This window comes from Thecamonas trahens, assembly GCF_000142905.1.
Source record: "Thecamonas trahens ATCC 50062 unplaced genomic scaffold supercont1.67, whole genome shotgun sequence".
Classification (NCBI taxonomy): Eukaryota; order Apusomonadida; family Apusomonadidae; genus Thecamonas; species Thecamonas trahens.
The window spans coordinates 83,699-99,341 of NW_013657613.1; the positions used below are offsets into that span (position 1 = coordinate 83,699).

General features: G+C 60.9%; 8 protein-coding genes across 8 annotated transcripts; 4 read left to right on the forward strand and 4 right to left on the reverse strand.

Annotated features, from left to right (window-relative positions):
* Nucleotides 1-918: 918 nt before the first annotated feature.
* AMSG_10980 (isopentenyl phosphate kinase) lies at nucleotides 919-2,178 on the forward strand (the record flags this gene model as incomplete). The annotated part of the gene is made up of 2 exons (XM_013897599.1): nucleotides 919-1,420; nucleotides 1,475-2,178. The coding sequence occupies 2 exons, from the start codon at nucleotides 919-921 to the stop codon at nucleotides 2,059-2,061; spliced, it is 1,089 nt and encodes a 362-aa protein (XP_013753053.1). The 3' UTR covers nucleotides 2,062-2,178.
* An 83-nt stretch (nucleotides 2,179-2,261) lies between these two features.
* On the reverse strand, nucleotides 2,262-3,769 carry AMSG_10981 (uncharacterized protein). The gene has a single exon (XM_013897600.1). The coding sequence runs from the start codon at nucleotides 3,550-3,552 to the stop codon at nucleotides 2,638-2,640; it is 915 nt and encodes a 304-aa protein (XP_013753054.1). The 5' UTR covers nucleotides 3,553-3,769; the 3' UTR covers nucleotides 2,262-2,637.
* A 1,589-nt stretch (nucleotides 3,770-5,358) lies between these two features.
* Nucleotides 5,359-7,588, reverse strand: AMSG_10983 (uncharacterized protein; the record flags this gene model as incomplete). The annotated part of the gene is made up of 2 exons (XM_013897601.1): nucleotides 5,359-7,440; nucleotides 7,551-7,588. The coding sequence occupies 2 exons, from the start codon at nucleotides 7,586-7,588 to the stop codon at nucleotides 5,376-5,378; spliced, it is 2,103 nt and encodes a 700-aa protein (XP_013753055.1). The 3' UTR covers nucleotides 5,359-5,375.
* Nucleotides 7,589-8,359: 771 nt separating this feature from the next.
* On the forward strand, nucleotides 8,360-9,580 carry AMSG_10984 (uncharacterized protein; the record flags this gene model as incomplete). Its single annotated transcript, XM_013897602.1, has 3 exons — nucleotides 8,360-8,372; nucleotides 8,433-9,280; nucleotides 9,338-9,580. 3 exons carry the CDS (start codon nucleotides 8,360-8,362, stop codon nucleotides 9,578-9,580), a joined length of 1,104 nt encoding a protein of 367 aa, XP_013753056.1.
* Nucleotides 9,581-9,619: 39 nt separating this feature from the next.
* Nucleotides 9,620-10,935, reverse strand: AMSG_10985 (dynein light chain; the record flags this gene model as incomplete). The annotated part of the gene is made up of 2 exons (XM_013897603.1): nucleotides 9,620-9,652; nucleotides 9,709-10,935. 2 exons carry the CDS (start codon nucleotides 10,933-10,935, stop codon nucleotides 9,620-9,622), a joined length of 1,260 nt encoding a protein of 419 aa, XP_013753057.1.
* A 150-nt stretch (nucleotides 10,936-11,085) lies between these two features.
* AMSG_10986 (uncharacterized protein) lies at nucleotides 11,086-11,377 on the forward strand (the record flags this gene model as incomplete). Its single annotated transcript, XM_013897604.1, has 2 exons — nucleotides 11,086-11,161; nucleotides 11,205-11,377. The coding sequence occupies 2 exons, from the start codon at nucleotides 11,086-11,088 to the stop codon at nucleotides 11,375-11,377; spliced, it is 249 nt and encodes an 82-aa protein (XP_013753058.1).
* A 473-nt stretch (nucleotides 11,378-11,850) lies between these two features.
* Nucleotides 11,851-13,749, forward strand: AMSG_10987 (farnesyl-diphosphate farnesyltransferase; the record flags this gene model as incomplete). The annotated part of the gene is made up of 2 exons (XM_013897605.1): nucleotides 11,851-12,054; nucleotides 12,715-13,749. 2 exons carry the CDS (start codon nucleotides 11,851-11,853, stop codon nucleotides 13,747-13,749), a joined length of 1,239 nt encoding a protein of 412 aa, XP_013753059.1.
* A 75-nt stretch (nucleotides 13,750-13,824) lies between these two features.
* AMSG_10988 (aminotransferase class-III) lies at nucleotides 13,825-15,426 on the reverse strand (the record flags this gene model as incomplete). The annotated part of the gene is made up of 1 exon (XM_013897606.1): nucleotides 13,825-15,426. One exon carries the CDS (start codon nucleotides 15,424-15,426, stop codon nucleotides 13,825-13,827), a length of 1,602 nt encoding a protein of 533 aa, XP_013753060.1.
* Nucleotides 15,427-15,643: the final 217 nt, after the last annotated feature.

Sequence of the window (15,643 nt, forward strand, 5' to 3'; positions counted from 1 at the left end):
GGGGAGCGTGGATGGTTTTTTTGTTGACGATGACGTCGGACGAGATGGCGTACAAGCCGCGTCGTCAAAGTCTGAGAAGTTGATACCAAAAGCAGGGTTGTTGCCTTGGATTTCAACGCCGAAGGTCCGATACGCGCCGCTCCGTCGTCATTGCAGTCCTGATACAAGATGTAAGAGGGGAGGGAACGGACTCGGGATGAGGCAGTAAAAGTCATTAGAAAGGCCTTGAATACGTGAGCCGACTCGGGAGAGTCAGGAGTGAAGATTTGGTGTCTCGCCTTGTTCCCAACCTAATCCAGCTCAGCCCGCTTCATTCTCTGAGGAGACCTAGCTCGAAGACCGCACCTAGTGCTGGGGGGGGGGGGGGGGGGGGAGAGGGTGCCTTCTGTCAACACCGTCCGTCTCCCCTTCATGCCTGTTCCCCCAATCTCAGGCAGTGGCTGGTGACACATGCCACTTGGGATGGACGAATCATGCTGCGGGAGGGAGACAGACACATCACAGACACACATACATATGTACTTATCGTACATACCCTCCCTCTGTACCTCTCTCTCTCTCTCCCTGATCAGTCACATCACATCATGCCCACGATGCAGGCAGATCGGCTCCTTGCTCATGATCCGCACACACACACATCACACACATCACACACACATCACACACACATCACACACACATCACATACATATCGTACATACCCTCCCTCTTCACCTCTCTCCCTCCCCGATCAGTCACATCACACATCATGCCCACGATGCAGTCCCAGGCCTGTGCTCTGTCCGGATCGTCGTCCGACGGGAGCAAGGGGAGCAGCAGCAGACCAGGTCACCCCCCCCCCCCCCACCACCACCACCACCACCACCACCTCGCTCCCCCCTCCCTTCCTCCCTCCCCCCCCCCCCCTCCTCCTCGACCATGGCCACCCGCATCCAGCAGGCGTCTCGGATGCTTGTGGTTGCCCTCGGCGTGGCTGCGGCTGCGGCTGCTGTGGCCTGGAAGCAACTCGGTCGTCACCCATTGTCATCGCCATTGTCTTTATCGTCTTCATCTTCATCGTCTTCATCCTCATCGTCGGCATCGTCGGCAGCATCAGCGCCATACGCCGCATTGTCTGCATTGTCACGCGCCTCGAGTCGACGGGCGGTTAGAGCCAGTCCCGGTGCTGGTCTGGGCGCTCTGGTCAAGATCGGAGGCGCCGTGCTGGCGCCCAAGACAAGCAAGGTCGATGGCTCGGTGGCTGAGGAGGAGCTGGATCCAGAGGCCATGCATGCCGCTGTGGCTGTCTTGGCAGAGGCCTGGCGTGTTCATCGCGCCAAAGGCGGCCTCGTCGTCGTCCATGGTGCCGGCTCGTACGGCCATCCCGCGGCAAAGCGCGCCGGCTTGAGATCCACCACCGCCCGTGATGACCGCAACCGCAGTCGCAACCGTGATCGTGGTGGTGGTGGTGGTGGCTCGTCTCCGAGACCGAGAGCGGCTGCGCCGGGTGTGGCGGCAACCCGGGCTTCGGTCACGCTGCTCAATGTGCTCCTTGTTCGCGCTCTGGTCGATGCCGGCATTCCGGCCGTCTCAGTCTCGCCCTTTGCGGCCCCGGACCAGACGGATCTCATTGCCGCCATGCGCAGGTGCTTGGCAGCGGGCCTTGTTCCGGTAGTCCACGGCGACGTCATCGACCTGGCCGCACCTGCTGTCCTCTCGGGCGACGTCGTCATGGAGTGGATCGCCGACGCTCTCGCCCCGCAGACCGTTGTCTTCTTCACTGACGTTGCCGGCGTTTACACCGCCGATCCCAAGTACAATGCCACTGCCACGCGCATCCCCATTGTTGACGCCACCACTTCCGACGCCGAGCTGGCCGCGCTCACCACCGCACCGCCCGACACCTCGCCCGACGTCACCGGCGGCCTGCTCACCAAGATCAAGTCGGCGCTGGCCATAGCCCGCACCCTGCCGGGCACACCCGTCGCCATCACCGCCCTGCACGACAGACCGACAGCCCTGGCCGCTGTCGGTGTGGCCCCACTCGACGCTGCAACCTTTGCCGGCACCCTCATCACATGACGAATTGGTTTAACCCTTTTACGGTACGGAATGGACAAAGTTGTCCATCGCGCAAGCCGCGCTCCGCGGCGCTCCACTGACGTCGCAACGTCCATCAATCGCGGTAAAGGGTAGAACAATGTGTTAATGGCTGCCACAACAGAAAACAGTCGGCGATGCAGAGATGGACGCCGCGATCGCTTGCCATAAAGCTTCCGGCAGGCGAGGCAGTCGCGTTGCACAGTGGCTCGCTGTGGAAAGTGGTGATGACGAGCAGCTGCTGCAGAGGTGACGACGTCGTTGAGTCTGGAGGACGAGAGCAGGTTGCCAGGAAACGGCACTCGATCGAGTCCTTCCGCGTAGCAGCAGCGATGTCGTTGCCCACGTTGCACACAAGGGCGTCGCCAGAACAAGCGTCGGGCGGCAGGCCCCACGTGTGAGCCTCGCATCGGGCGCGCCACCCACCTCAAGCCGCAGGCCAAGCAGGCGTCGCACAGCGTCGGCCGGTGACCAGAAAGTCAAGCATCATCGAGTTGTTCACTTTGAGACGCGCGACAACGCGTCCGAACGACCGTAGTGTAAGGGTTAAGATAATGGCTACGCCGCCTTCATGTGCGGCCGCGACCTCTTGCGCCAGCGACGACGCGGAGCGAGCAGTGCTGGCAGAGCAATGCCTGTGACGGCGGCAAAGATGGACGTCGCCACTTGAGTAAACCACCGGTAGTAGAGGGCGTGGTCGGCGATAGCGCGGATGGATGTCGACTCGATGACCGGCGGCGGAGCGAGCATGTAGTTGAGGTTGACGCCCGTCAGCAGCGAGCCAAAGCCGAGGACCCAGACCTGGTACATGGCCCACCAGCCAAAGCCAAACGCCATCCACGCCCCACGCCGCGGCAGGACAGGGATGATGCCGGTGACCATGAGAACCAGCGGAGCGCCAGCAATGATGATGTGCTGGACAAAGAACGAGTACAGCTCAAGCGAGCCCGGCGTGTACGTCCGCAGGTCCGGCATGAGCAAGGCCATCCACGGCGCCCACTGAACAAACAGATGCATGTTGAACAAGACCACACCAAGGCTCGATCGCGGCGCCATGAGCACAATGACAAGGACGAGCGAGAAGATGTGGCACGGCTGGAGCAGAAAGGCCAGCGATCCCTTGGCCATCTTCCACCCTACCGTCCGCACCAGGATGGCAAACAGGAGCAAGCCCGTCCCAGCACAAGCGAGACGGACAGCGCCATGCACCGGCTTCAAACGCGGACCCACAGCCTTCTTTCCGATCCGCGAGCAGCCCCAAGCCACGACAGCCAAGTAGACAGCAGAAAAAGCCACGAGCTCCACAAAATGCTGTTCCGGCGACAGAAACCACGTCCCTGCCTTTGCTGATGTGTCCGGCAAATAAGCATCCGCCGGGAGAATGTCATTCGATGCCACGGCCACCACCAATTGGCCTCCCATCGCCACACCACCCTCCAACCACTCGTTCATCACTTGAAGCAAATTCGACATTGCACGATCCCGCCACAAGCCACAGCCAACACAGAGCCAAACGAGCCAACGAGCCAAACGAGCCAAACGAGCCAACCAACCAGCCACTCACTCAGCCAGCCGCCTCTTCACACCACAACCTCAGCAAGACACGTTCCGACCACGTGGATGCTGTTGTGTGTGGTTTGTCCAGGAAACAAAAGTCAAGTATACCGCTCCCCCCTCCCCCTTCCCCCCCCCCCCCCTCCCCGCCCGCCACGCCTCGTGCCAAACTCTGCCGGTGAGTCAGCCAATGGTCGTTTAGCGCGTGCGGGAGCGGAAGCGTGCATTTTTTGGGGAGGAGGGAGGGAGGGGCCCATTTGGAATTATTTCCCCTCTAAGCATCTTGACCTCGGCTGGGCAGGGAGGGTGGGTGGTAAGGAGAAGGCGATGATGGAGCGGAGGACGTGTGGCATGATAGTAGCATTTGTGATGTGTGCGTGGGTACAACGGGAGGGCTACTGACGTATCACTTGTCATGGGCGTATGGTATTTTTCTGCAAGAAGTGGACAAATTGCGCGCTTGGCGTGCATACGATGGACGTACCATATGGACATATCAATTATGCCATGGCTCACAGAGCCGATTCTTCCGGGGATCGTCGACACTGGGCAGATAGTGGTCGAGATCCGCCGTCGACGACTGGCTAGTTCATCGCCATCACCTCTCTCTCTCATCGTGATGCTCCACGGCGCACGACAGCTGGCGAGACAGACGACAAGGTTGGCGGTAACGAGTACAAGTGCGATGGCAGGTACTATGACGGGCGGCAAGCCGATGATGGGGCTGGCGATGAGCTCTGAAAGCAAGATCGACGAGCCGGCAGCAGTGGCGTCATGGCGGAAGGAGATGATGGCCAACGACGCGGTGGTCCGCGGCCCCGAGATCCTCGCCCCCTGGCCGCTTGAGGCATACACTGCGCTTGTGGACTCCAAGATCGCAGCCAAGGTGGCATCGCCCGAGGCTGCTATTTTTGCTGCCGCCGACGACCATGCCGACGGCAGAGCTGGCCGCCAGCTCCCGCTCAACGCTCAATGGCTCTACTTCAAGAACAGTCTCCCAACTGACGCCCTCGACGACGACGGCTACGAGCGGAGCTATGCCCCGCCTCACCCCTTTAACCTCCGTATGTTTGCTGGTGGCTCAGTCGAGGCCTTTGCCCCTCTCGCCGTGGGCATGCACGTCGAGGAGCGGACCGTGGTCGAGGACGTGACCTTCAAGGCCGGCTCGGCCTTTGACATGGTCTTTGTCACTCTCAAGTCGTCCTACGTCGACGTCTCCCGCCCGCATGCAGAGTCCACAGTCCGCATCGATCGCCGCCGCTTCATGTACCGCCCGCCTGTCGAGTATCTTCTCCCGGACGCCCGCGAGCCCAATCCGGAGGCCGACGCCCTCATCGCCGACGCCCTCGTCTCCCTCGACCTCTCGTGGTCAACCGTCGACCTGTTCCGCTACTCAGCGTTGACCTACAACGGCCATCGCATCCACTATGACGCTCCCTACTGCGCCAAGGAGGGCTTCCGCGCTCCTGTCGTCCACGGTCCGCTCACCGCCTCAGCCATGCTCTCGCTCCTCCGTGGCCATCTTCCTCTGGAGGACGTCATCGCCTTTGACTATCGCCTCGTCTCGCCGCTTCTTGCCGACGACCAGATGACGCTGCTGCTGAGCACGGGCTCGAGCGACTCGCGCTACACCCTCAAGGTTCTCGACAAGGACAGCTACGTGGCCGCTGTCGGCCTCGCCACCGTCGCCAAGCCCATCTAACGACACACACACACACACACACACACGTATACAGTTTGTCTTACGGTGATGTAGCTGACAGATCAAAGTCGGCAGAGTCGAGGTCAAAGTCATCCGAACAAAACGAGGTCACCAGCCCGGTCTCGTCACCACCATCGGCGCCCAGCAGCGAGTTCTGCGTTTGCGAGGCGAGAAAGGCGTCGACGTCACGCTCCAACTCCTCGTCGCGGCCAGAGCCGTCACTATCACTATCAAACTCAAGATCCACGTCGTCTCCGCCCCCACCGCCACTGCCGGACATGTTGGACATGCTCGACATGCTCGACAGGTCTCCAAGATCTTCCAGCTCGGCAGAGAGGTTGCCGAGAGCATAGGTGCCGGATCCGGATCCGCTGTGAGCTCCAGCCTCGGGCTCGGCCTCAGCGTCAGCCTCGCTCCTGCTCATACTCTTGCTTCTGCTCCCACACTCACTGCCGTCGACGCTTCCGTGTCCACTGCTGCCACTCCTGCTCTTTGGCGGAGGTTGCACAGCTCGACGGCGGCGGGTGCGGGTGCGAGGCTGGCTGTGGGCCACGTTGTCAGTCGACTCGAAGGCAGCCAGCCTTGCGGCCGATGCCGACGACGCAGTCCTGCGTAGCTGGATTGGGTCACGGGTCGGCATGGTCGGATCCGCCGGCTGGAGCCACGGCTTGACCGACGCCATCGAGTAGTTGGACGTGAGCCGTGAGCCAAAGACCCGGCCGCTCCCCACTGACCTCGACTCCGACTCGTCGGCATCTAGCTCAACAGCCTTCGCCTTGGTCGCCATCAGTCGGTCAAACTCGTCCTGGCTCAGACCGAGCGCAGCCGCAGTAAGCGGTGGCAGCTCAAGGACGTCAAAGTTGGCCGGCTCGGCGAAGCCTCCGGACGATGCAGTCTCGCGGGCAGCGCCGAGGCGCGTCGACGCACCGGCGGCTTCGGCCACAGTGGCGGCGTCGCGGGCGCGCTGAAGGCGGCGGGCGGCCGCGGCGCGATCGGCCGCCGATGCGCCGTACGCCATCTGCAACCGGTCGCCCTTGGGCCCGGCTTGGGTCTTTGTCCGGTGCTTGCGGCGCTCGCGCCGACGCGCCTCGGCAGGCAAACCGGCGCGCCGGGTCTGCAGCTTGCGGCCGACCCGTCGCTCGACCTCGGCGGCCGCAGCCTGCGAGCGGGCAGCGAGCGAGCGCAAGCGCTGAGCAACCGACTCCACACCGGGCGTTCGCGCTGCAATCTCGGCACCAATTGAGTACGCTTTGGCGGCGTCGGCGTGGTGGCGGAGATGGTCGTGCTCGACTGCAATGTTGTTAAAAACGCCAAGGATGGTGCGGAGCATGGCGGCGTCGCCGGGCACCTGCACAATGTGCGACTCCGCCTCTTCGCCCGAGGCCACAGCCGTAAACCGCGAGAAAAACTCGCGAATGTATGGTGCAAGCAACGACTTGGCCTCTATCCCTGCCTGCAGCGCATCTTCGTGTGCGTCGAGCTTGGAGTGGCACGCGCTCATGTTGAGCAGCGTTTGCGCCACCGCAAGCTCGTCGCCGGCCTCAGACTCGAGCCGCAGCGCGGCTGCAAGCAGCCGCAACGCCGTCCGTGGCCGCTTGATCCGCCGCTGCAGGAGCGCAGCGTTGTTGAGCCACGCAGCTTCCAGCCGCGCCTCGCCAAACTTGGCCAGCGCTGCTTCGGCCGCAGCCAGTAGCACCGACGCTGTCCGTTCCACCGCACCGGCCGACGGCGGAACCATGACTGATGCCGAGCCAAACTTGCGCGCGTCGGCCAAGCTCGGCAGCAGGCCCTTGGCATCGTTAGCAGGACTCGCTGCCGCATCAAGCAGCAACGCCGCCGCCGCTGCTGTGGTGTACTCGATGAGATGATGAGCAGCACGGGTAGCATGATCCGAGCTCGCGCCGTAGCCCCTGATAGTCAACCGCAGTCGCTCGCGCAGAACTGCATAGCCATGTGGAGTATCCAGCGCCGCCAGCGATGGCGGATGATCCGCCACATCTCCCAGCTCGGCCAACCGCGCTGCGAGCTTTGCGTCGGGCCGCCGCTCTGTCTGCGACACTGTCGACGACGATGACGCCGGCCGCTCCGACCGTCCCACCAAGCCGCTGGTAGCAGATACATCTGTTGACCGAGCTGACCACTCATGCGAGCCGTCATCCGACGCATCGAGAGAGAACGAGTCGAGATGGTCATCATGATGATAAGGATCATCGACGTCGGGGTCATCACCATGATTGTCGCCATTGCCTCCATGGTGCTCTGCGCTATCTGAAGGACCATGATCACGGTCTGTCGCGAGACCAGCGTCTGTTGTCGGCGATGCGGTGACGACGACCCATCCGTCAGCACTCTCGTCATCAGTCACACCAACCGCACCGCCATCTCTGTCCGACTGCGACATGTTTGGCGCCAAGGAGGTGAGGACGGAGGGAGGGGGAAGGGGGGCGAGTTGGGGAGGATGGCGAGAGATAGAGGTAGTCTGAGGGCGAAGCAGAGAGTGTGGTAGCCTTCTTATATGCAGGGGCAAGGAGGCGGAGTGAGGTGTTGTCGGTAAGAGATTATGACTACGTGGGGGAGGGAAGGGAAGCTGACTGCGGGCAGGTGGTCGTCCTCGTTGATCACGATCGCACCCAACCAACTGTGGTGATCGATCAACCGGTTGGTGATGGGAGAAGGATGGAGAAGGGGAAAGCAACACAACGTGAAGGGCAAGGGCGACCATCTGCATACACATACAACATAGTAAACACCGCAAGGTCGGTGTGTATGGTAACGGGAAACAAAGATGCACATGTCTATCATCCTCACACCATCTTGCTATTTCACCTTGACTTGGTTTTGCCATGATCAACAAAAGGTCGTCAAGTTTGCATGCGTCCGAAACAAGGACGATCATGACAAGAGGGGGTGAGGAGCCGGGCAGAGGTGACCTGGTATAGGCAAGGGGAAGAGTACAAGCAAGAGCAAGCACTTCTCTCTAAGGAAAGAGAGAGGGTGTTACTGAGCGAGGAGGGGAGGAAAAACATGGCTGCTACCGGTAACAGAGCAGGAGCAGGAGCGAGAGCAGGAGCAGGAGCAGCGGAAGGTGGAGAGGGAGACGGGCGGCCTGTGTTGAAGCTGAAGGAGTTGACGGCGCTTGCGCGCAACTTCCGTCAAGGAGTGCGTGTGCAGGATCGGTACATCAAGAAGGAGTGCTTCCCGCAAGCCTTTGTTGGCTCTGAAGCTGTGACCTTTCTGGTGGAGGAGGCGCTAGCCGATGACCGCGACGAGGCCGTGCGGCTGGGTCAGTGCCTTGCAGACGCGGGCATCTTCTTCCACGTCGGTGGTGGGGGTTCGTTTGTGGACGGAACAGAGCTGTATCAGTTCCAGGAACATGATCTAAGGCCGGACGATGGCGATGAGGCTGTCCCGCTGGGTGGCGATGATGCTATGTATTTGGCTTCAAAGTCGGGCTTTCTCCACAAGAAGGGCAAGTCCAAGTTTACCTCGTTCAAGAAGCGATGGTTTGTCCTTGCCAATGCCTTTCTCTTCTACTACAAAAAGCGGAACGATGTCCATCCACAAGGCGACGTGCCGCTGCTGGGTGCTACGCTCTTGCGATCCAAGGCCAAGGATGAGGCCGGGATGGAGCTGACCACCGCTCACAACTCGCGCACCTTTCATATTGTGGCCGAGAACGAAGCCGAGCTTGGCGAGTGGATGTTTGCCATTGGCAAGGTCATGGCCAAACTTGCGCGATTTGACTCGTCCCCGACGCTTGCGCCGCGCCCGCCGCATCCGCCGACCGCGCTCTCGATCTTTGCCCGTGGTATGGTCGATAGCTTTGATGCGACGGCAGTGCTGAAGGCGGTGCGCGGACTGAGTTCTGTGGCCTTTGCTGAGGTTGATCTGGAGCGGGAGCACCTGCTTGTTCATCTGTCATCGCTGTTTGAGCCTGTCGAGCCTGTTCTCGCGGCCATCGAGATGTGCGGCATGTTGCCTGTTCTAGAGTAAGGAGCGAAGATTTACGAGCTTGAGCGAGATGACCGCGAGCCCGAGTTTGAGCCCGAGTTTGAGCCCGAGTTTGAGCCCGAGTTTGAGCCCGAGTTTGAGCCCGAGTTTGAGCCCGAGTTTGAGGCTGAGCCTGAGGATGAGGCGGAGCGGGAGCGGGAGCGGGAGCGCGAGACTGAGGCGTCCGAGCCGGCATCAGAGCCAGCATCCGAGCTGTTGGCAGAGCCGCTGGCTGAGCCGCTGGCAGAGCCGTGAGCAGCCGCAGAAGCCGCACTCTGCGAAGCAACTGGAGCCTCAGAGCCATGGGCAGAGGCGCTCGCAGAGGCGCTGGCTGAGCCGTGAGAAGCCGCAGAAGCCGCAGAAGCCGCACTCTGCGAAGCAACCGGAGCCTGATCAGCGCCAGCAAGCTCGGGCTCTGGCGCAGACTTGGGTGCAGGCTCGGGCGCGGTCTGAGCATCAGACTCGGACGGGTTGTGTTGAGCCGCGACCGAGGTGGATGCGGTGATGAGCCCCGAGTCGGACTCGGAGCCCGAGCGCGAACTTGATGGCGAGTGAGCGTCCTTGGTCTTGCCCTTCTTTTTCTTCTTCTTCTTCTTCTTCTTCTTCTTACCCTTGTCCTTCTTGGGCGTGGGCGCAACAAGGGCACGGGCAACGACGTCGTCGAACCAGGCCTTGCCACCGGCAGCTGAAGCCAGCTCGGCGAGCTCGGCGGTCGAGTACTCCTTGGCGCCGTACATGACGTCAACCTTGAGCTTGGCGCCATCGCGACGAAGGGTAAAGGTCTCGACGATGCCTGGGACACGCTTGCGGACTGTGACGACCAGGTGCTTCTTGGACTTCATCTTCTTGATGCCAACGCCGACGATGTAGTCGCCGGCGCGGATGCCAGCGGCGGCAGCCGGTGAGCCGGGGTGGACGTCGTGGACCCGGACTCTGTCGCCAAACTCGTTTGTTCCCTCATCCGACGACGACGAACCGCCGACATCCTTGGCCACCAATCCGAGAACGAGTGTGGAGTCGATGATTTTGGCCCGGGCAGCGGCCTGCACGTCGCTGGCGTCCTTGGCCGGCGTGGCAGGGGCCGCGGCAGCAGCCTTTGTCTCGGCCTCTGCCGGCACGACAGCAGCGTCAGACTGGACCTCTGCCTCAGCAGGTGCGGCAACAGCTTCAGGCTCGGGTGCTGGGCGCGGGTTGCGGGCGAGAAAGGCGCGCTGAATGGTACGAGCAGCAGCATCCTCCTCAGGATCAACAGTAATCTCGTCCTTCCCAGTCTTTGCCGCAAGAGCAGAAGTCGAGGCCGACGAGTCAAGGGTCAGCGGATCGGCACCATGGCTTTCATGCGGATGCGGCGTAGGCTCTGGATTGAGCGGCTCGGGGACGACATCCGAGCCATCATCTCTAGGAGCGTACTTTTCGACCAATCGCGCAAACTCACCCGCACGAGCACCTCGGAGGATATGAAAGAGACAGCCGTTCTTGTAGAACAAAAAGGTAGGCTGCGATGATCCCTTGTACTCTTCCAGCTCCTCCACCATAGCGGCATTGACTGAAATGAACTTGATTTTGTCGTTGGCCAGCTGAACAAACAAGCTCCGCATCACTCGCTCCATAGCCTCACACGGTCCGAACCACTGGCCATGGACATCAGCCACTATTTCCCCGAATCCATCTCCATCTATGAGTTCCCCCTCCCCTTCCTCCTTCCCCTCCCCCCCTCTCCTCCAGCCCAGCCCAGCCCCAACATACCCACCAGGCCGTCCATGGCCACAGCCTCGGGCCATGCCTCTGCACTCTCCACAGCCTCGCACACATTCAGCTGCCTCCGTGCCATAGCCGGTGCTTCTGACGAGACACGCAGAGAGAGAGAGAGAGGTGTGAGGTGTGGTTGTGGTTGTGGTTGTGGTTGTGGTTGTTGTCGCTGGGACTGGTGGCAGTCCGTTTCCGTCGATTCCGTCGATTCTGTCGATTCCGTCGATTCTGTCGATTCCGTCGATTCCGTCGATTCCGTCGATTCCGTCGATTCCGTCGATTCCGTCGATTCCGTCGATTTGAGCCGATCTGCCGATGCGGCCGACTTGGCCTCGTCATGATCACCACGGGGTGTGATTTGGACGGGATATGGTACCAATTCAATTCCTGGATGGCTGTGAGGGGGGGAGGAGAGAGAGAGAGAGAGAGAGAGGGAGCGCATCATGCGGTTGCGATTTGTGGTCATCATCAGCAATCCTAATACTGATTCTGATCCTGATCCTGATCCTGATCCCGATCTCGATCTCGATCCCGATCTCGATCCCGTTCCTCATCTCCATCCCCAACCCCCCCCAACCCCATCCCCATCCCCATCCCCATCCCCATCCCCATCCCTCCTCTCTCCCCCCCTTCCTGCTCGCATCAACCCGTTTCTTTTGCCGCCACTGGCGTTTCAGCCAAGGTAGCAGTCGGGGAGAGACACGGGAGGAATCTGCGGCGAGACGGCAACACTTGTCGCTGACAGCTGTGGCAACCAAGGGGCCATACAACAGAAAATGGAGCACTTTAAGCAGTCATGGAACCGGCCGTCTGAGATCTGGGCACTTCTCAAGTTCAAGTTTACCACCAAGCACGGAGCTGACCTCCCGCCGCTCTCCGACTCGCTCTCGGACCTCGAGTGGTTGCATGTCAAGCTTGTCCAGACCTCCCGTTCCTTTGCGGGCGTCATCAGGGAGATGCACTCGGAGCTCCAGCTTCCTGTACGTAGAGATTATTCCTTCTACACCACACACATACCCATATTCCAATCCATGTCATATCATGCTCCACCATCTACATCTCCCCGTCACACACTCCGTCCACCTCTCGGACGAACGAGGGGGGATCGCCCAAAATCACCGCACATTGCCGTTTGGAGGGGGGGAGGGGGGGGGGGGGGGGGGGGGGAAGGGGGGAAAAACTTTACATGATTGGGTATGTATGTGTGTATGTGTGGATGTGTGGATGTGTGTATGTGTGTGTGTGTATGTGTGTATGTGCGTGTGTCTGTACTCTCTCTCTCTCTCTCTCTTCGTCTCGCGCTCTGTCTCTCATGCTGTCTCTTGCCTGCGCTCGCTCTGTCTCTCATGCTGTCTCTTGCCTGCGCTCTGTCTCTGTCTCTCATGCTGTCTCTTGCCTGCGCTCTGTCTCTGTCTCTCATGCTGTCTCTTGCCTGCGCTCTGTCTCTCTTTCTTGATCTCGCACTTGCACTCTGTTCTGTCTCTCGTGCTGTGTCTCGCTTGCGCTCTGTCCCTCTCTCTTTGTCTCGTGGTCTGTCTCTCTGTCTTGATCTCTCTGTTTGTCTTGTGGTCTGTCTCCCACGCCGTTGCTCTCTCTCTCACTTCCACACACACGCACTCTCCACCTCGCTCTGGTCACAGATCGCTGTCTTCTACTTGGTCCTCCGTGCTCTTGATTCTGTGGAGGATGATATGGCTGTGCCTGCTGATCGCAAGGTGCCGCTCCTTCATGCCTTTTATCATCTCTTTGAGCATGGCGGCTCGGCGGATCTGCTGGACCTGTCGAACATCGGTGAGAAGCCGGAAGAGGTCGAGCTGCTCGACAACATCCATCGGCTCATCGCTGTCCACGCCTCGCTCAAGCCCGAGTATCAAGAGGTCATTGTGGAGATCTGCAAGGAGATGGGTGCGGGCATGGCAAAGTACCTGGACAAAGAGGTGGAGACCGAGGAGGAGTACAACGAGTACTGCTACTACGTGGCTGGCCTGGTCGGTGTTGGTCTCTCGGGCCTCTTTGCTGCCTCGGGACTCGAGGATCCGCGCTACGCCGACATGAAGGCCCTCTCCAACGCCTGCGGACAGGCGTTGCAGAAGACCAACATCACCCGCGACATGCAGGAGGATCTTGGGGAGGGTCGGGTCTTCTGGCCCAAGGACATTGTGCACCAGTACGTGACACGGATGGAGGACATGGTCAACCCCAAGCACCGCACCATGGCGCTGCGCTGCCTCAACCACATGGTCCTGCTCTGCGTTCAGCACGCCCCGGACACCCTCTCGTACATGGCTGGCCTGGTCACTCCCGAGGTCCTCCGTTTTGTGGCCATTCCGCAGGTCATGGCTCTCGGCACCGTCGCCATCCTGTACAACAACCCAGAGGTGCTGGAGAAGAACGTCAAGATGCGCAAGGGGCTGACCGCTCGCATCTTTATGTCCATCAACTCGTTTGCCGACGTCTGCCGCTGGTACCTTGTCTTTACCCGCCAGCTCCGCGACGCTGTCGGCTCGCCCTCCAACGAGGTCGAGACCCGCATGGTCGCTGTCCTCGACAAGGTCGAGGCTATCTGCGCCGAGCATGTCGACGACGGCTTCTCCGCCATGGACTGGGCCGTCGCCGGCGCCTGGGCCGCCTCCTCGGTCTATCTCCTGCAGAAGACGCTGCACTCGCACCTGTGAACCTCGCTACGTCGTCCCCTTCCCTCGTGTAAATCGATCCCCCACCTACGGCCTCCTCTTTGCTGTGAGCAGTGTTTAGCCCTCAAAGGCATCGTCGATGGGCGCAAACGAACGGTCGATGATGTCAAAGGCCTCAGCAATCTGCTCCTCGTTGATGATGAGCGGCGGGTTGCACATGAATGACGACCAGCGGAAGAGGGTGAAAAGCCCGTTCTCGCGGAGCTCCTTGTTAAAGGCAGCAATGGCCGGCGACGGCGGGCCGTTGTAGGTGACAAACGGCTCGCCGGCTGAGTTCTTTTGCAGGTCAACCATGCCAAAGAGGCCAACGGAGCGGGCGGCGCGGACGGCCGGATGCTTGTCGGCGAGCTCGTTCATGTGCTTCTGCATGACGGGCTCCATGGCCTTGGCGTTGGCGCCAATGCCGGTGGCGAGCGAGTGCTTGAGGGCAGCGTAGGCCGAGGCGAGGCCCACGGGGTGCGAGTTGTACGTCGTGCCGATGGAGATCGGGTGGTCCATAAAGTGCTCGGCAATGTGGTCGCGAACGGCGACGGCGCCGAGCGGGACAAAGGCGCCGTTGATGCCCTTGGCCATGGTCACAATGTCGGGCACAATCATGGGGTCCGAGTGCATAAAGCCAAACGGCTCGCCGGTCCGCCAAAAGCCGGCCATCACCTCGTCGCACACCATAAGAATGCCGTGCTCGTCGCAGATGGCGCGGACGCCCTCGAGGTAGCCTGCCGGCGGCTTGAGCACGCCGTTAGTCCCGGTCACCGACTCGAGGAAGAAGGCCATAATGTTGTGCCCGCCCTCGTACTGGATGACCTCGCGGAGGTGCGTCAGGTTGTTGGCCACAATCTCCTCCTCGGTCTTGCCAAACGAGACGTGGTAGGGGTCCGGATCAAAGACACGGATGACGTTGCCCATGGCCGGCTCGGCCGTCCACCGGCGCGGATCGCCCGTCAGCGCCATCGTCGCCGCAGACCCGCCGTGGTACGAGCGGTACCGCGCCATAACCTTGGACCGCCCGGTAAAGAGCTTGGCCATGCGGAGGGCGGCCTCGTTGGACTCGGCGCCGCCGCAGGTGTAGAAGAAGTGGTTGAGGTCGCCAGGCATGAGCTCCTGCATCAGGCGTCCGAGCTTGGCCTTGATGGGCACCGTGGTGTGGCACGGGTAGGCGTACGGCGCAGCACGCATCTGCTCCACAACAGCCTCGATGACCTCCTCGGGCACGGTGTGGCCGAGGTTTGAGCACATGGCGCCCGAGTTCCAGTCAAGATACCGCTTGCCGGCGGTATCGGTAAAGTACACGCCATCGCCCTGAGCAATCTGAATAGGATCAACAGCACCGGTGGCGCCCCATGTGACCAGATGCGACTCGCGGAGCGTCTTTGCAATCTCATCGACCGACCACTCGGCGGCGTCCATGGCAGCGGTCTTGGCGAGAATAGCCTCGGCATCGACGGTGTGCGGCTCGGTGAGAACAGACTTGGCAGGTGGCACAGGCGCTTGCGGCGTCTTGAGTCCGATCTGGTTGACAACATTTCGTCCAAGCGTCATCGAGCTGATCACAAAAGCCGCAGCTGCAGTTCCAGAAAAAGAAGCTGACGACAAAGCCAACGGCAAAGTCGCCGATGATGAGGCAACCTTGGCGCCGACAGCAGCACCGACACGGAACATGGCGAGTTGGTTCGAGTGCGGAGAGAACGAGTCAAATAAGAGAGAGAGAGAGAGAGCGGCTTCAGCTGCTTGGTACCCTCGCTTCAATTCGAGTAGAGTCTGCTGGTCCCCACTGTTCTCGCTGTTGCAAGGTTGGCTGACGGGGGGGAGTGGCGGTGAGGGAGGAAGCAGGAGGCGGACGCGTGGCTTTGGTCGTTTTGTCCATTCAAGTCGGTTT

Coding starts and splice junctions, on each gene's coding strand:
- AMSG_10981 (XM_013897600.1), bottom strand. CDS start 3,552: ATGTCGAATTTGCTTCAAGTGATGAACGAGTGGTTGGAGGGTGGTGTG.